This window comes from Mesoplodon densirostris, chromosome 6 (assembly GCF_025265405.1).
Source record: "Mesoplodon densirostris isolate mMesDen1 chromosome 6, mMesDen1 primary haplotype, whole genome shotgun sequence".
Taxonomy (NCBI): domain Eukaryota; kingdom Metazoa; phylum Chordata; class Mammalia; order Artiodactyla; family Ziphiidae; genus Mesoplodon; species Mesoplodon densirostris.
Window position 1 is genome coordinate 110,107,600 of NC_082666.1, and position 19,435 is coordinate 110,127,034.

General features: G+C 38.5%; 1 protein-coding gene across 1 annotated transcript; it reads right to left on the minus strand.

Annotated features, from left to right (window-relative positions):
- Window positions 1-439: 439 nt before the first annotated feature.
- On the minus strand, window positions 440-3,657 carry LOC132492027 (UDP-N-acetylglucosamine--peptide N-acetylglucosaminyltransferase 110 kDa subunit-like). The gene has a single exon (XM_060101162.1). The coding sequence runs from the start codon at window positions 3,587-3,589 to the stop codon at window positions 449-451; it is 3,141 nt and encodes a 1,046-aa protein (XP_059957145.1). The 5' UTR covers window positions 3,590-3,657; the 3' UTR covers window positions 440-448.
- Between the last annotated feature and the right edge of the window lie 15,778 nt (window positions 3,658-19,435).

Sequence of the window (19,435 nt, forward strand, 5' to 3'; positions counted from 1 at the left end):
AGAATCATATACACTTCACATGAATAAAAATACCTCAAACCAAACATTTTTAAAAGCTCCAATACCCAAAATAGAACGAAAAAAATTAATTCAGAAGACTCAATCCATCCATGATAATCACAAAACGGCTGGGCAATCTCTATCTCCCTTCCACACTAACCATCCATCCCCTGGAAGACCAAGGGAGATCAGACCTTCCAGACTTACCTTCCAGACCTTCCAGACACCTGGCTGCGGCAAAATTCGATGGAATCTCCTTGTGGAACAGCAGTTTCCCATCTCTTGTGTCTCTCCCTGTCATGATCATGCAGGAAGCAAGTCTGGCTGTGCTATTTCTTATCATTGTGCGTCACCCATCTGCAACATGATATTGAAAAAGTAGTTCCCTTTCCCCCAGAAGGTTGAGGCTCAGCTACAGGGGTAATTCTCCTGGGCACACAGTCATTATTTAGGCCGACTCAGTGACTTCAACAGGCTTAATCATGTGATCAGGTTTGTTGCCAGCTGCATAATGCTCCCACATCTGTAGATAGAGCCGCTCTAGTTCCATTGTGTATTGTTTGGTGTTGAACAGAGGGCTAGATGTTCTCTGCTTCCAGACTTTGCCACGAGTTTTCTTCAGGTATTCTACATCAGTTCCCAGTTTCACAGCTATCTCTTCATATTCTTGCCTATTTTTAGCAATCAGCTCAAGACAGCCTAAACAAGTGAGCTGGGAAGCTGCAACTCGGGAAGCAAGAGTCTCTCCTGGCATAGTCACCATGGGGGTCCCTGCCCAAAGGACGTCCATCCCTGTGGTGTGTCCATTACAGAGTGGAGTGTCCAAGCAGACATCAGCCAGCTGGCCTCTCCGAACATGTTCCTCTTTAGGAGCAACAGGGGAAAAAATGATACGGTTCGGGGGAAGGCCCATATTTTGTGCGTACTGTTGAATATTAGCTTCTCCTGCTGCTGGAAAACGCAACAGCCACAGTACACTATTGGGAACACGCTTCAGAATATTTGCCCACATCTGCAAAGTAGATGGGTCAATTTTGTATAACTGATTAGAGTTACAGTACACAATGGCATCTTCCGGTAACCCGTACTGAGAACGTGTGGTTACAATAATGGTACGGGGAACCTCCTCTGCAGTGGCAGCCTTATTGTTGATCAGGGTAGTTGCCAGCCCATTGCTAATACTGAATCCATTCATTGTAATCTGAATTTGTCCTCTGTTAATCATTTCAATAACCGCTTCTGCAACAGTATTCATAGGAATGACAGGCATATTAAGAGTTGTATTACTGCTGTCTGCATTGTCTTCTCCATCAGGACATTTCATCTTGACTATTTGCACATCTGATAGACTATCAAGAAAGGCTTGGAGGTCGATGCCATTCAGCACAATCCGATTGTCATAAATGTGCCCATTGGACTTAAAATCGATGACGGCTTTTTTCTTCAGGTGAGGGAACATATTAGCATGATCACCAATAAAGAAAGTATGGGGCATATAAGCCAGTTTCTCAGAATACTGCTCAGCAACTTCAGCAGGTGAAGTTTCCTGATCAGTGATGATATAATCCATGAAAAGCGTGCCACTAGTCCCAGGGTACCCCAGCCACATTGCCTGAATAGGAGCTGGCCTGAGAGCAAAGAGTTCATTTCGAGCACCCCTGGTATAACCATTCATATTTACAAGGATGTGTATACCATCTTGATGGATGTGATCAGCTGCTTTCCCATTGCATGGAATCTGAGAAAGATCAATGAAATGACTGGCTTCTGCCATCACCTTCGCTCGGAAGTTTGTGCCATCATGTGGGCTCAGGGCATAACAGAATATCTCAAATTTATCAGGATTGTGCATGCCTGGAATAGACTGCATAAGATGAGAAGTAGGATGATTCCCAAAGTCAGAACTCACGTATCCTACACGCAGTTGACCATCACTGAGCTTCAAGTCTTTTGGATGTTCAAACGGTGGTTTATGAAGGACACTTATATTAGCCAAGCAGAGGTTCCCATGTCTCTCAGCAATAGCCTTCCTGAAGCCATGAGAAAGAGGATAGAGCATACTATGATGAGGCTGCACAGAAGGCAACCTATTCCTCTCCAACTGGTCAGCCACAATGCTGACCAACTTCTTCATTCGCTCATCATAGTCTGTCCAATCACAGACAACCTGCAGGCAATGAGCCAAATTACAATAAGCGTCAGGAAAGTCAGGTTGAAGCTTCAGAACAGTGCGATAAGACGCAATTGCTTCTGGAATATTCCCTGAATCGTGGTGAATGGAAGCCAGATTGCTGTGGGCATCCGCAAATGCAGGGCTGATCTGAACGGCACGAGTATAACACTGCAAGGCTCCCTGAACATCCTGCGTCTCCCGTAGGGTGTTTCCCATATTGCAGTAGGCATCAGCAAAGGTAGGACTGATTCGAATAGCCTCCTTATAATGCATCAGAGCTTCGTGCAGTTTTCCCTGCTGCTTCAATACACTTGCTAAATTTGAATGGGCATCAGCAAAGTCTGGGCAGAGCTCTAATGCTTTACGATACAAGCGAACTGCCTCTTCACTGTTTCCCTGTTCTCCTTTGTTATTGGCTAGGTTATTCAGAGAGTCTGCATGGGTGGGACACAGCCGGAGAGCTGTATGATAACAATCTTCTGCTTCAGCAACACTGCCCTTCTCTTTGAGAGCGTTTCCTAGGTTGCAGTAAGCATCAGGGAAATGTGGTTGCAATTCAATAGCTCGCCTGTAGGTGTCTATTGCCAGATCCATCAGGCCTTGCTCATAGTATACACAAGCCAGGTTGCCATGTACCACTGCATGATTTGGACTCAAGCTTAGGGCACGAAGGTAAGCTGCCACAGCTCTGTCAAAAATCCGTGCCTCATTGAAGACATTTCCTAAATTGATATAAGCATACAGAAAATTGGGGTCAAGGGTGACAGCCTTTTCAAAGTGATGAATTGCAAGCCAAATCTCCCCTTGTGCATTGAAAACACAGCCAAGATTACTCCAAGCTACTGCAAAGTTCGGTTGTGTCTCAATTGCTTTCAAATAACATGCCTTGGCTTCTTCTAAGCCACCCAGGGCTTTGAGCAGGTTCCCCAGGTCACTGCGAACACAGTACAAATAAGGATTGTACTGAAGAGCAGAGACGTAAGCTTGTATTGCCCCTTCCACGTCGCCTGCTGCTACCAATGCGGCTGCCAGGTTAATATAACCATCGATGAAATCTGGTTTGAGACGCAATGCATGCCGGTAATGCTCAGTTGCTTCCTGCAACTGCCCTCTTTCCTTGTACACATTCCCCAAATTCGAATAGGCTTCTGCCAGAAGAGGGTTCTGTTTAATTGCCAGAGTACTAAAGTGGGCAGATCTGTCCAGCCTTCGATACTGGAAGTGTAGAGATGAAAGTAATAAAAGTACACCAGTATTGCCTGGCTCTTGTCTCCAGAGCTGCATGCAGTGTCTCTCAGCTGTCTCAAAATCTCCTGCCTGATATTCTCGATGTGCCAACTCAGCTAACCCTTGGAAGGAAAGCATACGTTTCGTTGGTTCTGTGCTGTCGGCCACGTTGCCCACGGAAGACGCCATCTGGAGCTTCTGGAGAGAGTGAAAAAAGGGGGTAATTGAGTCCCGCTGCCGCCACTACTGGCAAGAATGTTTCTAGAGGTAGCAAACATGAGCCCAGCAGCCGTACCACTGCTTTGGCAGGCTTAAGCGGTGACAACAGTTACAGGCACCAAACCTTAGGAACTCTGGTTGGCCATCTACCTCTCATGCTCTTGAAATCTTAATTCTTAACCCTGCCCTCTTCCACCATTTTTCTCCTAATCAGGGAATAAAAATTACCTATCCATTTGCCTTAGAAGAAATCAAAAGTCAGTAGTCCAAACACTTTGTAAAATATTGTTTTCTGTCCAGTTGGAAATGAAATACATGATTGACTTTTCTTCATCATTCATATAGTCAACGTGGAAAACATTAGGGCCATGAATTTCAATACAGTAAGATGAGAAAATTTTAAATTGGCCTTCCCAAACCACTAATAAGTAACCGATGTTGTATATAATGCTAAAATCTTAGAGACTGAGTTTGATATTTTAAAAGTTCTGAAAACATTAGCTAATTTCTCCTCATCAAATTTCTCATGACTCAAACCTGAGTATTACTTTTTAAAAGATAAATTTATTTATTTTTATTTATTTATTTTTATTTTGGCTGCATTGGGTCTTCAGTGCTGCGTGCAGGCTTTCTCTAGTTGCGGCAAGTGGGGGCTACTCTTTGTTGTGGTGCTGGGGCTTCTCATCACAGTAGCTTCTATTGTTGTTCCACAACTCTATGGGTTCCTTTTTAAGTCCTACGAAGAACCCTAGAAATTAGTTCATGTAATTATAGGTTTTTTCAAAATTGCCAAAAGTGAGATATTTTAACTTCCATCAGGTAAGACCAGCGTCTATTTCTTTGCCAATTTTCCTTCTATCATAGTCCGCTATGTTGGATCATATTGGATTGGTCACAGGCTTTTTTGAAATCTGGCTAAGGAGATGTTTTAAGTGAGGCTATTATGTGATTTTCAGATACCACCATATGTAATTGACTATATAATATCCCATTACAGGAATAACTTCCAGTACTCTTACTGACTACTCTACTGACTTAACTAGCACAAGACACAGAAGCATAAGGACAAAAACCACCTTACAATATAGCCATGTCTTGCACTTCACAGCTCTCAAAGCATGTGCATTTGAAGAAGAAAAAAAGAACTGAAAAGTATAAAACCAGAAGTTATTCTGTGGAAAATTATTTCAATCATCAGGCATGTGAAAGATAAGTCAAAGATTCAGTTTTCTTCAATGCTTAGTCAAAACGGAAATTTCCTTCTGTCAAGAATATACTCCACGGCTTCCCTGGTGGTGCAGTGGTTGAGAGTCTGCCTGTCGATGCAGGGGACACGGGTTCGTGCCTCGGTCCGGGAAGATCCCAAATGCCGCGTAGTGGCTAGGCCCGTGAGCCATGGCCACTGATCCTGCATGTCCGGAGCCTGTGCCCCTCAACGGGGAGAGGCCACAACAGTGAGAGGCCAGCATACCGCAAAAACAAAAAAACAAAAAAACAATATACTCCAGGGGCTTCCCTGATGGCACAGTGGTTAGGAAGCCACCTGCCAATGCAGGGGACACGGGTTCGAGCCCTGGTCCGGGAAGATCCCACATGCCACGGAGCAACTAAGACCGTGTGCCACAGCTATGGAGCCTGCGCTCTAGAGCCCATGAGCCACAACTACTGAGCCTGCGAGCCACAACTACTGAAGCTTGCGTGCCTAGAGCCCGTGCTCTGCAACAAGAGAAGCCACCGCAATAAGAAGCCTGCACACCGCAACAAAGAGTATCCCCCAGTCACTGCAACTAGAGAAAGCCTGCACACAGCAACGAAGACACAACACAGTCAAAAATAAATAAATAAATAAATAAATAAAAGAATATACCCCATCAGTAATATGTGTAATGGAATGGTGTGAATGAGTATTTTATCAGAATTCCTGTAATGCACAATCCTATAGCAGTACTGAAATCAGTAATGCATTTATAATAGTAAATATTTATGAGGAAATAATCCATAGAGTTTTTCTCAGAGTTAACAATGAAAATTAATGTGACATTATCAATAATAAATTGTGACGCTGAAGTAAACTTTTCTAAACTATTAATGACTAAAAGCAAACTCTAATCAACCATGTTAAAAGCAATCTATGTCTATAAACTACAAAGTTTATTTCTTAAAATTTTATTTCTAAAACAAACTGTCATATGAGGAGGCAGTTAAAGAATATATAGCTACAAGAGTGGGGAAAAAGTTTTATAGAGACACATCTGGCAGTAGTTAATTTTCAAATGTCATTTTTCTAGATTTTGTGACACCTATAGTATTGATATTTGAAAGCATTTAAAAAATTGTAATTTGAAGATTTGCTACTTCCAGGTAGAGTAAAATATTTTGAAGCAAAACAACATTTCCACTGACAAAAATTTAAAAAGCCAAATAAAATAGTCAGCATTCAATCAAAAAGTTCTAGACATACCAAGAGATAGAATCATATGACTAAAATTCTAAGAAAGGAACAGATAATACAAAAATATTTATATAAGATATTGTGTATCTTTATCAGGAAAAGTCTTTATCAAGAAAAGACTTTAAAATCATCAGAATTAATATTATATTTTATTTATTTGTATATTTTATTTATATATTTATATAAAGGACTTAAAGGTAAAGCCCTAGTTAAGGCAGTGACAAAAGCAGTAGCAGTGGGAGTGAAAAGAAATGGTTATATTCAAGGATATTTTGTCAGTAAAAGTCCAAGATCAAATGTCTGACTGCATACATGGGATGGATAGACGGAGTGGGAAAAATCAAAGTTAACTATAGAGGTTCTAGTGAAGATGGGGTTGCCAACACCCAACCCAAGGGGTTGTGATCATCCCCAAGGTCTAGGAGACTCAAAGGGAAGGTCATGGTCGAGGAAAAGTTAATTGCTGGGAAAATAAGACTCCCAGTCTCTCCATCTCCTTATACTAGTTTTTTTTTTTTTTTTAACATCTTTATTGGAGTATAATTGCTTTACAATGGTGTGTTAGTTTCTGCTTTATAACAAAGTAAATCAGTTATGCATATACATATGTCCCCATATCTCTTCCCTCTTGGATCTCCCTCCCTCCCACCCTCCCTATCTCACCCCTCTAGGTGGTCACAAAGCACAGAGCTGATCTCCCTGTGCTATGCGGCTGCTTCCCACTAGCTATCTATTCCTTACACCAGTTTTGTTTTTCCACTCATATACGTAGCAGCATTTCATTCAAGGGGAAAGCCATTGATCTGACTGGTCAAATTAAACACCATAGTTCAAGGCACATTTACAGTGGTTAGTTCCTCCACAATTTAGAAAGTAACATTCACAATTTCCCTCTTCCTACACCGTGGAACACATTGGCCATTCCTCCAAAGTTTCCACTCCATAGAGTGGACCAGAGATGACATTAGCCCAGAACTGAGAGCTTGGCATGAGATGGTGTCAACCCCTCCTAGAGCTCTGGCATAAGTTATGACCCAACCCAGCTCCACAGAGAGCTCTGCATGGAATCTTGTCTCAGCCATAATAATGTGATTCTGTTTTTCATTTGGTTGTCTTCTTTGCTTAACTTTCCCTGGCCACTCTGACAAACAAAATTTCAGGCATTCCTGGGCCACTCACTAACTTTATTCCGTCTAATGTTATCCAGATTCCCAAGAAAATTACTAACAATAAAGGGGGAAATTTGGAACATGGTGAGTTTTAGGTGCCTGCAAATACAGGTAACTGAATCCAGTTAAGTAGCAAATTATTTGGATCTCAAATATGCCAGTAGAAGAGCAGACTAAGCTCAATTTAATGTACTCTTACTGGAGACACATGTAAATTCTGGGTCAATTTTGAAAAAGTTAAAAGCACATAGCTGAGATTAAAAGAAAGAAAGGAACACCTGCATGTTTCAGAAAGTAACAGAGAAATTAAATCCAGAGAAATAAGAGCAGACTGATGTGTATGGGTTCCGTTCCTTAGTATAGGCCTTATGTAAATAGGGGCTGGAGCTAGAAATCTAACATTACCTTGAGGCAGGGAATTTAGACTCAGGATGGAACAATATTGAGAAGTTAGTACAGATATCCTACAGAAATTTCATGAGGAACTGCTTAGTCCGTTAAGAGGGCCAAGGGAGGTGGTGAGGAAGATTGATATCTCTTGAAAACCTTCAGGTACAGAAAACATCAACACCTCTGAAAAGTAGGCCTGTCCTTCCCAGAGTTGTGATGGCCAGCTTGTCACTAACCTGTAAGGCCCTGTAGGAATCAGAAACTGCAAGGAGAGTAATTCAAAGAAAAACAGATGCAGGATGGGTGTGGCAATAAATCCTAGGACCCTATCAGAAACAAAATTAAAACCACTCTAGAGGGAAATTTTAACAAACCAGAGCAGAGAGTATCCTAACCAGAATAGAATAATAATTCTGAGGAAGTTACTTTACTTATTTAAGTAATATTCAATGCATTTCCATGGCCAGGCCCTTTTGAAGAATTCTAAAACATATACAAACAATTCATTTACATCTTATATATCCCACCATCCAGAGCAAAATTCACTTAAGAACTGTACTGGTGGAAATTGGGCGGCACTATGGAGAAAATAAAACGGTGTTTGCCATAAAAAAACATGAAGGTAAGAAAGATAATGTCTAAATTTTTAATTATCCTGTGGTTTACTGAAATCTTTTGGAAACCCAAAATAGAGAAACCTAGGAGGAAATGAAGATTTAAATATTTAGAGATTTATCAACTCATCTATAAAAGGTTTATTCATCTCTTCTTTTAATAACATTCCTGAGAGGTATAAATGTGTCCAGTGATAGGGTTGAATAAGCCTGAGAGAATTTCAATTGTTTACTATTCTTGGTCAGCTCTTAAGACCTTTCAGGAGCATCTTGATTTTCATGGCCTCATCCAACAAAAAGCAGGATATTTTACAGAAAGTCCTGGTCCACTTTTTGGCTTGCTTTTGTGTTTATGTTTTTGGTTTTTTCACATTGGGCGGTACATTAGGTTTCCTATTGCATACTCCCTCATTCATGCATGCATTTATTCCAACAATATTTACTGACTTGAGACATTTAATTAACACTCAATAAATGATGTTTAGATGAATGAATGCACTTTTTATCAAAGTAAGTACTGAGAAAAATTACAGAATGTATGATCACAGCCCCAAAAAAGCTTATAACTGTGTTGAGGATATAACAGATGCTGATGAAATAACTAATATATCATATTGGACAGTTTCTAAGTTCAAAAATGAGTTTTTATAGATAATCAGAGCCTAAGGAGGACAAAGAAGGGACAGTTCATTATGGGTTGAATCTATCAATAAATGTACATTTCAGATGAGATTTGAGATTGACCTCAAAGAAGAGGACTTAGATATATGAACAGAGAACAAAAAAGGCATGGTGATAGCATGTGCATAGATAGTGTGGCTGATATTTATGTTCTTCATTAAAGATAGTCAGAGATAACCCAAATGTAACTGTTTCCATGGGTCCATTCTCAGTATCCAAACAAAACGGCAAATCCTATCTTAGTAAAACTAATGAAAAACACAGTCTTTAACAAAGAGATTGTGAAGGAAAGGGGGAGAGAAAGGCTTGCATCCCACACCACACAACAAAACTTATTGAATTATTTGTTTAATTTTCTCCCTCTGAAAATTTCCTCTCCCTCTCTCTGTACGTCTCTCTTCTCCCACATCTGGCCACACTCTACCAGCCATCTTTCCAGATCTTTCCAGAACTCTCCATCCTAGTTTCATTAGGCCACAATTTAAACATCTCACAGGTCTCCAGGATGCATCCCCATCACTTATTCCACAAAGACAAACAAAGGACACTTCTCAGGATCACGTTTCTTTGAAGGAAGAGGTCATGAGGAGTGATTATAAATAATATAAGGTGGAGAGCCGTGACTTAAAATACCATTTTTCAGCTTAGAATGTGAATACAGGGAACTTTGGGAAACTAGAAAATCTAGAAAGGATTCATTGATAATTAGTTATTTTCAATGAATAAAATAAAATGTAATAATACGGCTAAACTCTGACAGATTCACTTTTTCAAAAGTTGCTTTCACACACCTTCACTATTGGGATGTTTGATAAACACACCTTTCCTTCTTTACTTTCTTCTTTCTTTGCAGATACTGGCACCAAACTTTCAAACAATAAGAACCTTCCCATAAGTCCCTTGCCAGGCAAGATTAAGGTATAACAATCCAAACAAATTTTTGAAGAAGATAACTGGTTGAAAGCATAAGAAAAGAGCTGGGTTTCTCTTATTCAACAGTCACATAATGAGTAATGTGGGAATTGGTTTAAAAAGTCTCTCTGCATGAGGGGCTAAGGTTAAGATTAGAACTTCTGAGGCCAGAAGAGCAAAATGACTACAACAATCCACATATTTTCAAGAGCCGCCCTTTGGATGTGAGGGATTGATTTTTCCCACTACTTTTTCAGCAACCCAACTGGTGTCTTTATTAAACGACATAAGAGAATATAGTGTGGCCAAGAAGGCTTAGATTTCCTTAGCCCCAAGTCAGATATTCTCCAGTGACTGTCCACTCTAATTAAAAAGAGAGATTTACAAAAGGAAACTGGATACAACTGAGTGTACCTTAATTTCAACCCTTTACCTGAGTTATTTGTTTTGCTTTCAATTCTCCGCTGAAGTGCCTACATTAATATATTTTTAAGAACATTTCCTTAAGTTGAAGTATTCATTCAGTATATTCATTTACTATAATTTAGAAAAGCCAAATGATTTAGGCAAATTCATTTCTATATTGCCACAGCAGTGTATTGTGAACTAAATGACACCTGGCAGTTCTTTACTCAGATACTAACTCAATTAGAAGGCAGAACAAGGATACCTACCCATTCAGGGAAGGAAAGGTCACTTAGCCTCTGTAGCTGTCTTAGGTCTCTCATCATCACAGTAACAAATTGAACACTAAAAACCATATGATCATCTCAAGAGATGCAGAAAAAGCTTTTGAAAAAAAATTCAATATCCATTCATGGTAAAAACTCTCCAGAAAGTGGGCATAGAGGGAACATACCTCAACATAATAAAGGCCATATATGAAAAGCCCATAGCTAACATACTCAGTGGTGAAAAGCTGAAAGCATTTCCCCTAAGATCCAGAACAAGACAAGGATGCCCACTCTCACCACTTTTATTGAAGGTAGTTTTGGAAGTCCTAGCCACAGCAATCAGACAAGAAAAAGTAAATAAATAAAAGGACTCCAAAATGGAAAGGAAAAAGTAAAACTGTCACTGTTTGCAGATGGCATGATACATAGAAAATCTGGAAGACACCATCAAAAAATTATTAGAGCTCAAAAATGAACTTGGTAAATTTGCAGCATACAAAATTTATATATAGAAATCTATTGTATTTCTATACACTAACAGTGAACTATCAGAAAGAGAAATTAAGGAAACAATCCCATTTACAATCATGTAAAAAAGAATAAAATACATAAGGATCAATCTGCCTAAGGAGGTAAAAGACCTGTACCCAGGGAACTATACGACACTGATACAAGAAATTAAAGATGACACAAACAGCTGGAAAGATATACCATGGTCACGATTGGAAGAATTAATATTGTTAAAATGACCATCATACCCAAGGAAATCTACGGATTCAATGCAGTCTGTATCAACACATCAAGGGCATTTTCCACAGACCTAGAACAAATAATTTTAAACTTTGTATGGAAACACAAAAGATCCTGAATAGTTAAAACAGTCTTGAGAAAGAACAACACAACTGGAGGAATCATGCTCCCTGGCTTCAGACTCTGCTACAAACCTACAGTAATCAAAAGAGTATGGTATTGGCACAAAACATCGATTACTGGAACAGAATAGAGAGCCCAGAAAGAAACCCATGCACTTATGGTCAATGAATCTATGACAAAGGAGGCAAGAATATGCAATGGAGAAATGTCTGGGCTTCCTTAGGGATGGTTTCATCAATTAATTTGTTTTCTTAAATGGACCATACTTTTCCATGTCTTTGTATACCTTGTGATTTTTTTTGGTTGAAAATTTGTCTTTCAAATATTATAATGTGGTATCTATGGAAATCAGATTCTCCCACTTTCCCAGGGTTTTCTGGGCTTTTGATTGTTGAAGGCTGTAGTAGTCTGTTTGTTTAGGGACCTTTCCAAACTATTTTTGCAATGACTGTTTTCCTTATTGTATGTACGCACTGAAGTCTCTGTTCCTTTAGTTCATGTTTAGCTAATGTTTTGACAGAGATTTCCTTGAATTCCTGCACCTAAAACAAACAAAAACAAATATACACAAGCACATCCACATGCACACTCAAAACCACACACCTCTGCCCATTGTGCAGATTGCTGGATCACTCCTTCAACATTTAGCTGACCTGCACTGAGTTCAGGGCTCAGCCCATGGTCAAAGCTTAGAGACTCCTCTGGTGTTTTCAGAACATGCATCTTATCTTGAGTATGCACGTGGCTTTCTTAATTTCTCTGGACACATGTGTACTTTTTGTAGGTTCTAATTTCCCAAAGAATCTCCCCCAACTTTGGCTCCTGCATCTTCTGTGGTCTATTGTATTTCAATGCACAGTCTTCTGCCCCAGCCATCTGTGCTTTGTTAGTTCACCTTGCACTTTTTTTGAGCAATGACCGCTGCTTTTCCAGACTGTGTTCCAAGTTAGCTAAGGCAGAGATAAGCATCTTGTGTCAGTCCTTCAGGTAGCTCCCAGACAGGTTAGAACAGATACACATAATAATCTGACAGTACGGTCTCTTCTGCTCCCTCCTGAAGCAGGATTGAGGGTCCCATACTAGGAATGGTCTGCTGCTACTTTAAGACTATCACTGCATTAAGACTCCACCACTTTAAGAATATCACTACACTAACAGTGGATGGGGCAAGGGCAAGTAAAAATGCCACAAAGCTTTCCTGCCATTTTCAAATTGCCTCTTCCCTGGTTCAGTATGTGTTTGGTTGCTATAAATCTTTGGCTGATTTCAGGACTAAGAGAAACTCAAAGAACCCCACAGCAAGAAACAGTACAATCAAACTCTCAGAAGCCAAAAGACACAGAAAGAATCTTTTCTCCCAAAGGAGAAAGAAAAAAGAAATTTGTTACAAAGCAGGGGTCCTCAGAAAGATTAGAGCTAATTTCCTATATGAAACCACGGAAGCAAGAGGCCAGACATATTTAAAGTGCTGAAAGAAAAAAGCTGTCCACCAAGAATTCTACATTTGCCCAAACTGGTTTCAAAACTTAGGGAGAAATTAACACATTCCCAGATGAACAAAGGCTGAGGGCGTTTGTTTTACAACTTCCTACCACTGTCCTAGGAGAAATGCTAAATTGAACCTTCAGGTTGAAATGAAAGGACACTAGACAGCAACTCGAAGCTGTATAAAATAGAAATCTCCAGTAAAGATAAATACATGGGCAAATACTAAAGCCAGTATTGTGTTATTGGCTTGTAACTCTACTTTTTATTTCTTACATGATTGAAAAAACAAATGCATAAAATAATCATAAATCCATGTTATTGGGCTCACAAAGTATAAAGGTGTAATTTGTGACAACAATAATGTAAAGAGGAGGAATGGAACTGTAGAGGAACAGAGTTTCTGTGTGCTACTGAAGTTGGTTTCAATTGAAATTATATTGTTTTAACTTTAGAATGGTAAATGTAATCTTCTTGAGAACCACAAAGAAAATATCAATAGACTCTATGCAAGAAGAAATGAAAAGGGAATCAAGAGTTCACCACAAGAAAATCGGCTAAGCACAGAAGTCAGTAATGGAGTAAATGAGGGGCAAAAAATGCATAAGACATACAGAAAACAAGCAGGAAACAGACAGAATTAAGTTCTTCCTCATCAGTAATTTTTGAAAAAGTAAGTGGATTAAGCTCTCCAATAAAAAGATAAACATTGGCAGAATGGACTTTAAAAACAACCATAATCCAAGTATATGCTGTCCGCAAAAAACTCACTTGATTTCAAAAGACACAAGTTGCTTGAAAGTTAAAGCATAGAATAAAATATCCCATGCAAATAGTAACAAAAAAGAAGGAAAGAGAGACAGAAAAAGAAAGGAAGGAAGGAAGGAAGGAAGGAAGGAAGATAGATCTGGGATGGCTATGTTACTATCACACAAAATAAACTTTAAATCAAAAACTATCACAAGAGGAAAAGGAGGCCACTATATGTTGATAACAAGTTCAATCTATCAAGAAGATATAACAACTATAAACATATATGTACCAAACAACCCCCAAATATGTGAAGCAAACGTTGACAGAATTGAAGGAAGAAATAGATAGTTCTAAAATAATAGGTGGAGATCAATACCTTGCTTTCAATAATGGAAAACACATCTAGACAGAAGATCAGTAGAGAGGTAGCGGGACTGAATAACACATTTAATCAACTAAACCTAACAGCCATATATAGATCACTCCACTCAACAACAGCAGAATACACATTTTTCTCAAGTACACATGGAACATTCTCCAGGAAAGACCATATGTTAGGCCACAATACAAGTACCAATACATTTTTAAGAAATTGAAATCATACAAAGTATCTTGTTTAGCCACAGTGAAATGAAGGTAGAAATCAATAACAGAACCATTGATAGCCATTTCCCATCATGCCTGCCACACATGATATAAAGCAATGAAGGGAAAAACATAATTTACCATTTAGAAAAGTGGGAAAGAGGACATACCATTGACACAGAGTGTGTGCTGTTTTCCGTTGTCAGGGATAGAAATAAATTAGCATCATTTATTCATTAGTGTGTTAATTTCTTGGTCAATCATTGGCCAGCCAGTGTTTCTGCCTGATGGGAAGATTTCCTGTACTCAGTGTTGAGTGGAGCCAACCTTGAAAGGGACATTTTAAAGGATTATACTGTGATGGGCTTCGCAGTACCCTTCCTCCTATGCCAGTATTTAGGCTGGGGTATTTCCATGGAGTGTGTACAATCGTAGGCCCCAGTTCACCAGAATTTAGTTTGACTCGTTTTGTTAACACATTCCCTCAGTACTTTGTCTTTTGTAACCTTTTGTATTTACTTCATTCTTTATTATCACTGCAAAACAACTTTGTTTCCTGTTCAGATGCCAAAAAGTGGATATCAATACCTCCTGAGTTTTACGCATCACAGATCAGTTTTGGATATCAGGGACAGAGACAACAGCTATTTCCAATGACTCTGAGACATACTTTGAACATGTGATTAAAATGTTGAGTGTTGAAATGTGTGTCGAGCTCATTATACTTGCTCTAAAAGGATCAAACTGCAAAGATTTAAAAATCTTTACCTTTGAATAGTTTTCCTGTGCTGTCCTTTTGTGTCAGACTGTTAATGTGCAGTCTGGCATCTTCAAATAATGTGGCTTTGTAACCAATTATTTACATGTTGTTTTATCCACAGAGAATCTTTTTTTAAAAATAAATTTATTATTTATTTTTGGCTGTCTTGGGTCTTTGTTGCTGCACACAGGCTGTCTCTAGTTGGGGTGAGCGGGGGCTACTCTTCGTTGTGGTGTGTGGGCTCCTCATTGCTGTGGCATCTCTTGTTGCGGAGCATGGGCTCTAGGTGCTGAGGCTTCAGTAGTTGTGGCACACGGGCTTCAGTAGTTGTGGCTCATGGGCCCTAGAGCACAGGCTCAGTAGTTGTGGCACACGGGCTTAGTTGCTCCATGGCATGTGGGATCTTCTGGGACCAGGGCTCGAACCCATGTCCCCTGCACTGGCAGGCGGATTCCCAACCACTGTGCCACCAGGGAAGTCCCCACACAGAGAATATTAAGGGCAAAACATACAACTCGATTAACTACACTTCCTCCTGTTCACATTTCCCTCATCTTTTCTTCATCTTCTGTCTATGTATCCTTGGCCCTGTTTATATTAAGTGCTTTTGCAGTTATATTTGATTGTCTGTATTCCGGTGAGTTACCACAATGCTTTATGAGACACGGTAGGATATAAATGCATTTAAGTAATATATATAGTTTGCTTGAGTGCAGTGTTTTTTGTTTTCTGTACTGAATTCATTAGCATGGGTCAGTATAAACTTTAGCATAGGTCGATATGTAATTTGTAAACTAATAAAGTCTTAAAAGTGAGGAAATAAGTCTTTTAAATTTAATTATTTATTGTAAAGAGCAGAATAGCATACATAAACAGGTGCCTAATGAAAACTTGTATTCTAATTTGGAACTCTCATGAACACCTATTTTTTTGTTCTTCTAATGGTATGATAGTAGGCCATTTGATTATTTTTATTTTTATGGCTTTAACTTTAGAACAATGAAATATTCATAAATTTTAAAAAGTATTTTTCTTTATTTCATGGGGGTGGGATACTGGAGAAATGAAAGGTCCAACACCTATTGAGGAATCCATACTTGTCTATACAGTGTGTACTTTTATTTCAATAACTGATTTAAAATTCCTAAAAGGATGCTATAATAAGTTATTATGCCATTTTACAGGCTGAATTAAGTGAATTTCAGGGAGGTATGAAACTTGCCTAAGGCCATCCAGCTGCCAAGTGGTAGAAGTGAGAATTAAATCCAGGTATACCTATCACCAAAGTTTCTGCTCATCTCTTTACATCATCCACTTTTAATAGCCAATGCTTTTCTGCTTACAAATATGACTGAGGTTTCCAGACAGTCAACATTGCTTTTTAATCAGATAGAAAAATTATTGTTGCTTCTCTAAAGACATATTCCTTTTCCATTAAGTGACTTTAGTTGTTCAGATAATACTTCCAGACAGTAGTCTTCATACAGTTGGAGACTAAGAACAGAACTCAGGGAGGTGTCTAGCAGTCAGTAAAGACCAACTGGGCTCACTGATGATACTTATGGTCATTTCCTCTAGACTAACATAATGTTATTAATAAGACCCTAATAATTCACAGTACTGCCCTTGCCTGATTGTTTGTTCTTCTCCCTCTATCACTCTCTCTTTCCCCAGATTATTATTATTTTTGACAATTTTTGGTGAATTAAATTCAGGGATTAGTATTCAGGAGCGCTAGTCACAAAAGCAGAGAATCTTAGCTCACACCAAAGGAAGAAAATAGAGAAAAAGTATAAAATATATGAATACACACATTTCACACATGTACCAACTATATGTTGCACTTCTCCAAAATCTATTCGGTATCTGCACATTTATTGTATATTAACAGTAAGACTAGAAATGAGTGTAATGCTCTGTTTACAAGATACAGAAAACAGACCCAAATATGAAAATTACTAGCAATGAGAATGGGGAAGAAAGACTACAACAAGGAATGTAGATGATATTTTTGTTTCTTAGCTGTGATGCCAAATATTGAACTTTCAACTTGAGACAAGGAGGCCATAAAAAGTTGTATTAGTTTCCTAGAGCTGCCATGACAAAGGACCAGAGACTGAGGAGGTTAAACAACAGAAATTTACTCACTCACGGGTGTAGAGGCTAGAAATCTGAGATAAGGCGTCAACAGGATTGATTTCTTCTGAGGTGTCTCTTCTTGGTTTGTAGATGCCATGTTTTCCTTTTGTCTTCACATGGTCTTCTCTCTGTTCATGTCTGTGTCCTAATATTTTCTTTCTATAAGGACACCAGTCATATTGAATTAGAGCCCACCCATTTGACCTCATTTGACCTCAGTTACCTATTTAAGGGCCTTATCTCCAAATACAGTCAGATTACGAGGTATTGGGGGTTAAGACTTCCACATATTAACTTGAGCAGGACACAGTTCAGGTGATAATAGAAGATAAGAGTAATTTAAGCAAGTAAGTAACTATTGTTTACAGTGAGTTGCTTAAGGCTATGAATTTACTCAAGAAAAACAAGAAGAAATTGCATAACACTGTGTGTTATACAAAGATATTAAACTAATCATCATAACATCCTGTGAGATGGGCATTAAATTAGACTAAGCAAGAGTAAGCAACTTATCCAGAATTGTATAGTTGGTACTTTCCAGAATTTAAACCAGGTATTTTTCCAGTTCCATTCTACGTTATATATTCATTTCATTATTTGAAATGAATTTTGAGGCCTCATTTTGCTTAGTTTCTGAAGTTATATGGGGATAGAATGGACTTGGATATTTTCAGTGACATTCACACATGGGGAAGGAAATTGAGTCCAGAAGCTTCAGCAATGTTTCTATGGAGAATGCTAACAACAGAACCAGAAACACCATTATCCTTTTGGTTCAGTGATCTTTCCTAAAGCACTACAAGAATCAATTTTAAGAAGCCCAATGTTTTCCAAACTTTCACCAATGGGCTCTCTAGGGTCCTCTAACAATATCTAAGAGACTAACTAGTTTCACATTCCAAGCCACTTAAGACAAGGAGTTCTGATTGTTCTCTGTGAGGAAATCAAGTGACAATCATAGCTGGTAATTTAGGGTAGTTTCTTCAGGGCCCAGGCAAAACCTAATACACAAGTAATAATCATTGTTAAGTGCATCTTTGACACGGATTCATCAAGTATCAAAGAGGTCTATAAATTGGGAGAAATTATGATCAAAGACAAACATAGACCACAGTTATTTAATTAATGCTCAATTATTTATGAGTTTAACTTTGGTTAACCTCATTTTCCTTCTTCTAGGCAATTTCCAATTCATCTCCACAAAGAGACCAGAATACTTACCTTCCAAAACAAGATTTATTGTGTTCCTTTAATTCAAAGCATACAGTGACTTCTACATTCACTCCACCAAGTTTTGCTAGGAGAGAATAGGAGACATTATATTTTGTCTTGAATTACATATGCCACCATACTTGACTTAGCCCATCCTACTGGAAGCACTTTGACGCAGATTCTACAGTGTTGTCTTACATCCTCTACGGAATCAAGCCAAGGGAATCACACATAGTTACAGCTGGAAAAACGTTTGTTCTGGGTTGATACTTTTAGCCTTTACCACCAAGACTTTATCACCAGGATCTATCTTTACAGTCTCTGAACAGGAGACCTTCTTGCCTTCCATTTTCATATTGACAAGGAAGGTAAAGGGAAGAACTGAGAAGTACCCAAAGTCAGCTAGCAGCCAGCACAGATAAATCATCTGTGGAGATACTGTTTCTTTCAAAAGATATAAACATGAGAGGAAGTCCTAGTGTTTGAAACAATTGTGCATAATAAAATTCCACGAAAACCTAGAAATCCAGATGCAGATCAGTAACATATTGGCTAAATAAGCTGTTATGTTCGTGCAATGGACAAGTGTACAGACATTAAGAAGAACGAGATACTCATTTCTATGAGGTTCTCTTTTCACTGAACTCATCAGTGCTGCAAAAACAATGTTACATAATACTTTTTCTTTAACATTATATCAGGCATCCTCATCTTGTCCTGCGTTTATTGCCAGTGTTACTAAAGTTTATCATTTACCTCTTTCTCTTTTAGACATATAATTTCTTCTTATTTTGGAAGCATTCATCAATCCCTATTTTACTCTTTCTTTTAAATTACAAATGAATATTGAATTTTATAAACTATCTTTTGGGGGCTATTTCAAGTGATTGTATAGTTTGGCTCTCCTGGGACCTTGTTATATGGTAAATTATATTTTGTTATTTTATATATGCTATTTATTATATTTCGTATTATGTTTAATAATTACATTTATTACATTATAATTACGTTATAATTAAGGTAGCATTTTGTTTTAGATAGAAAAAACAACCAGTGGAACAGGAAGCATCTTAAAATTAAACGCAAGAGCATAAGGGAATTGAGATTAAAATAAAAT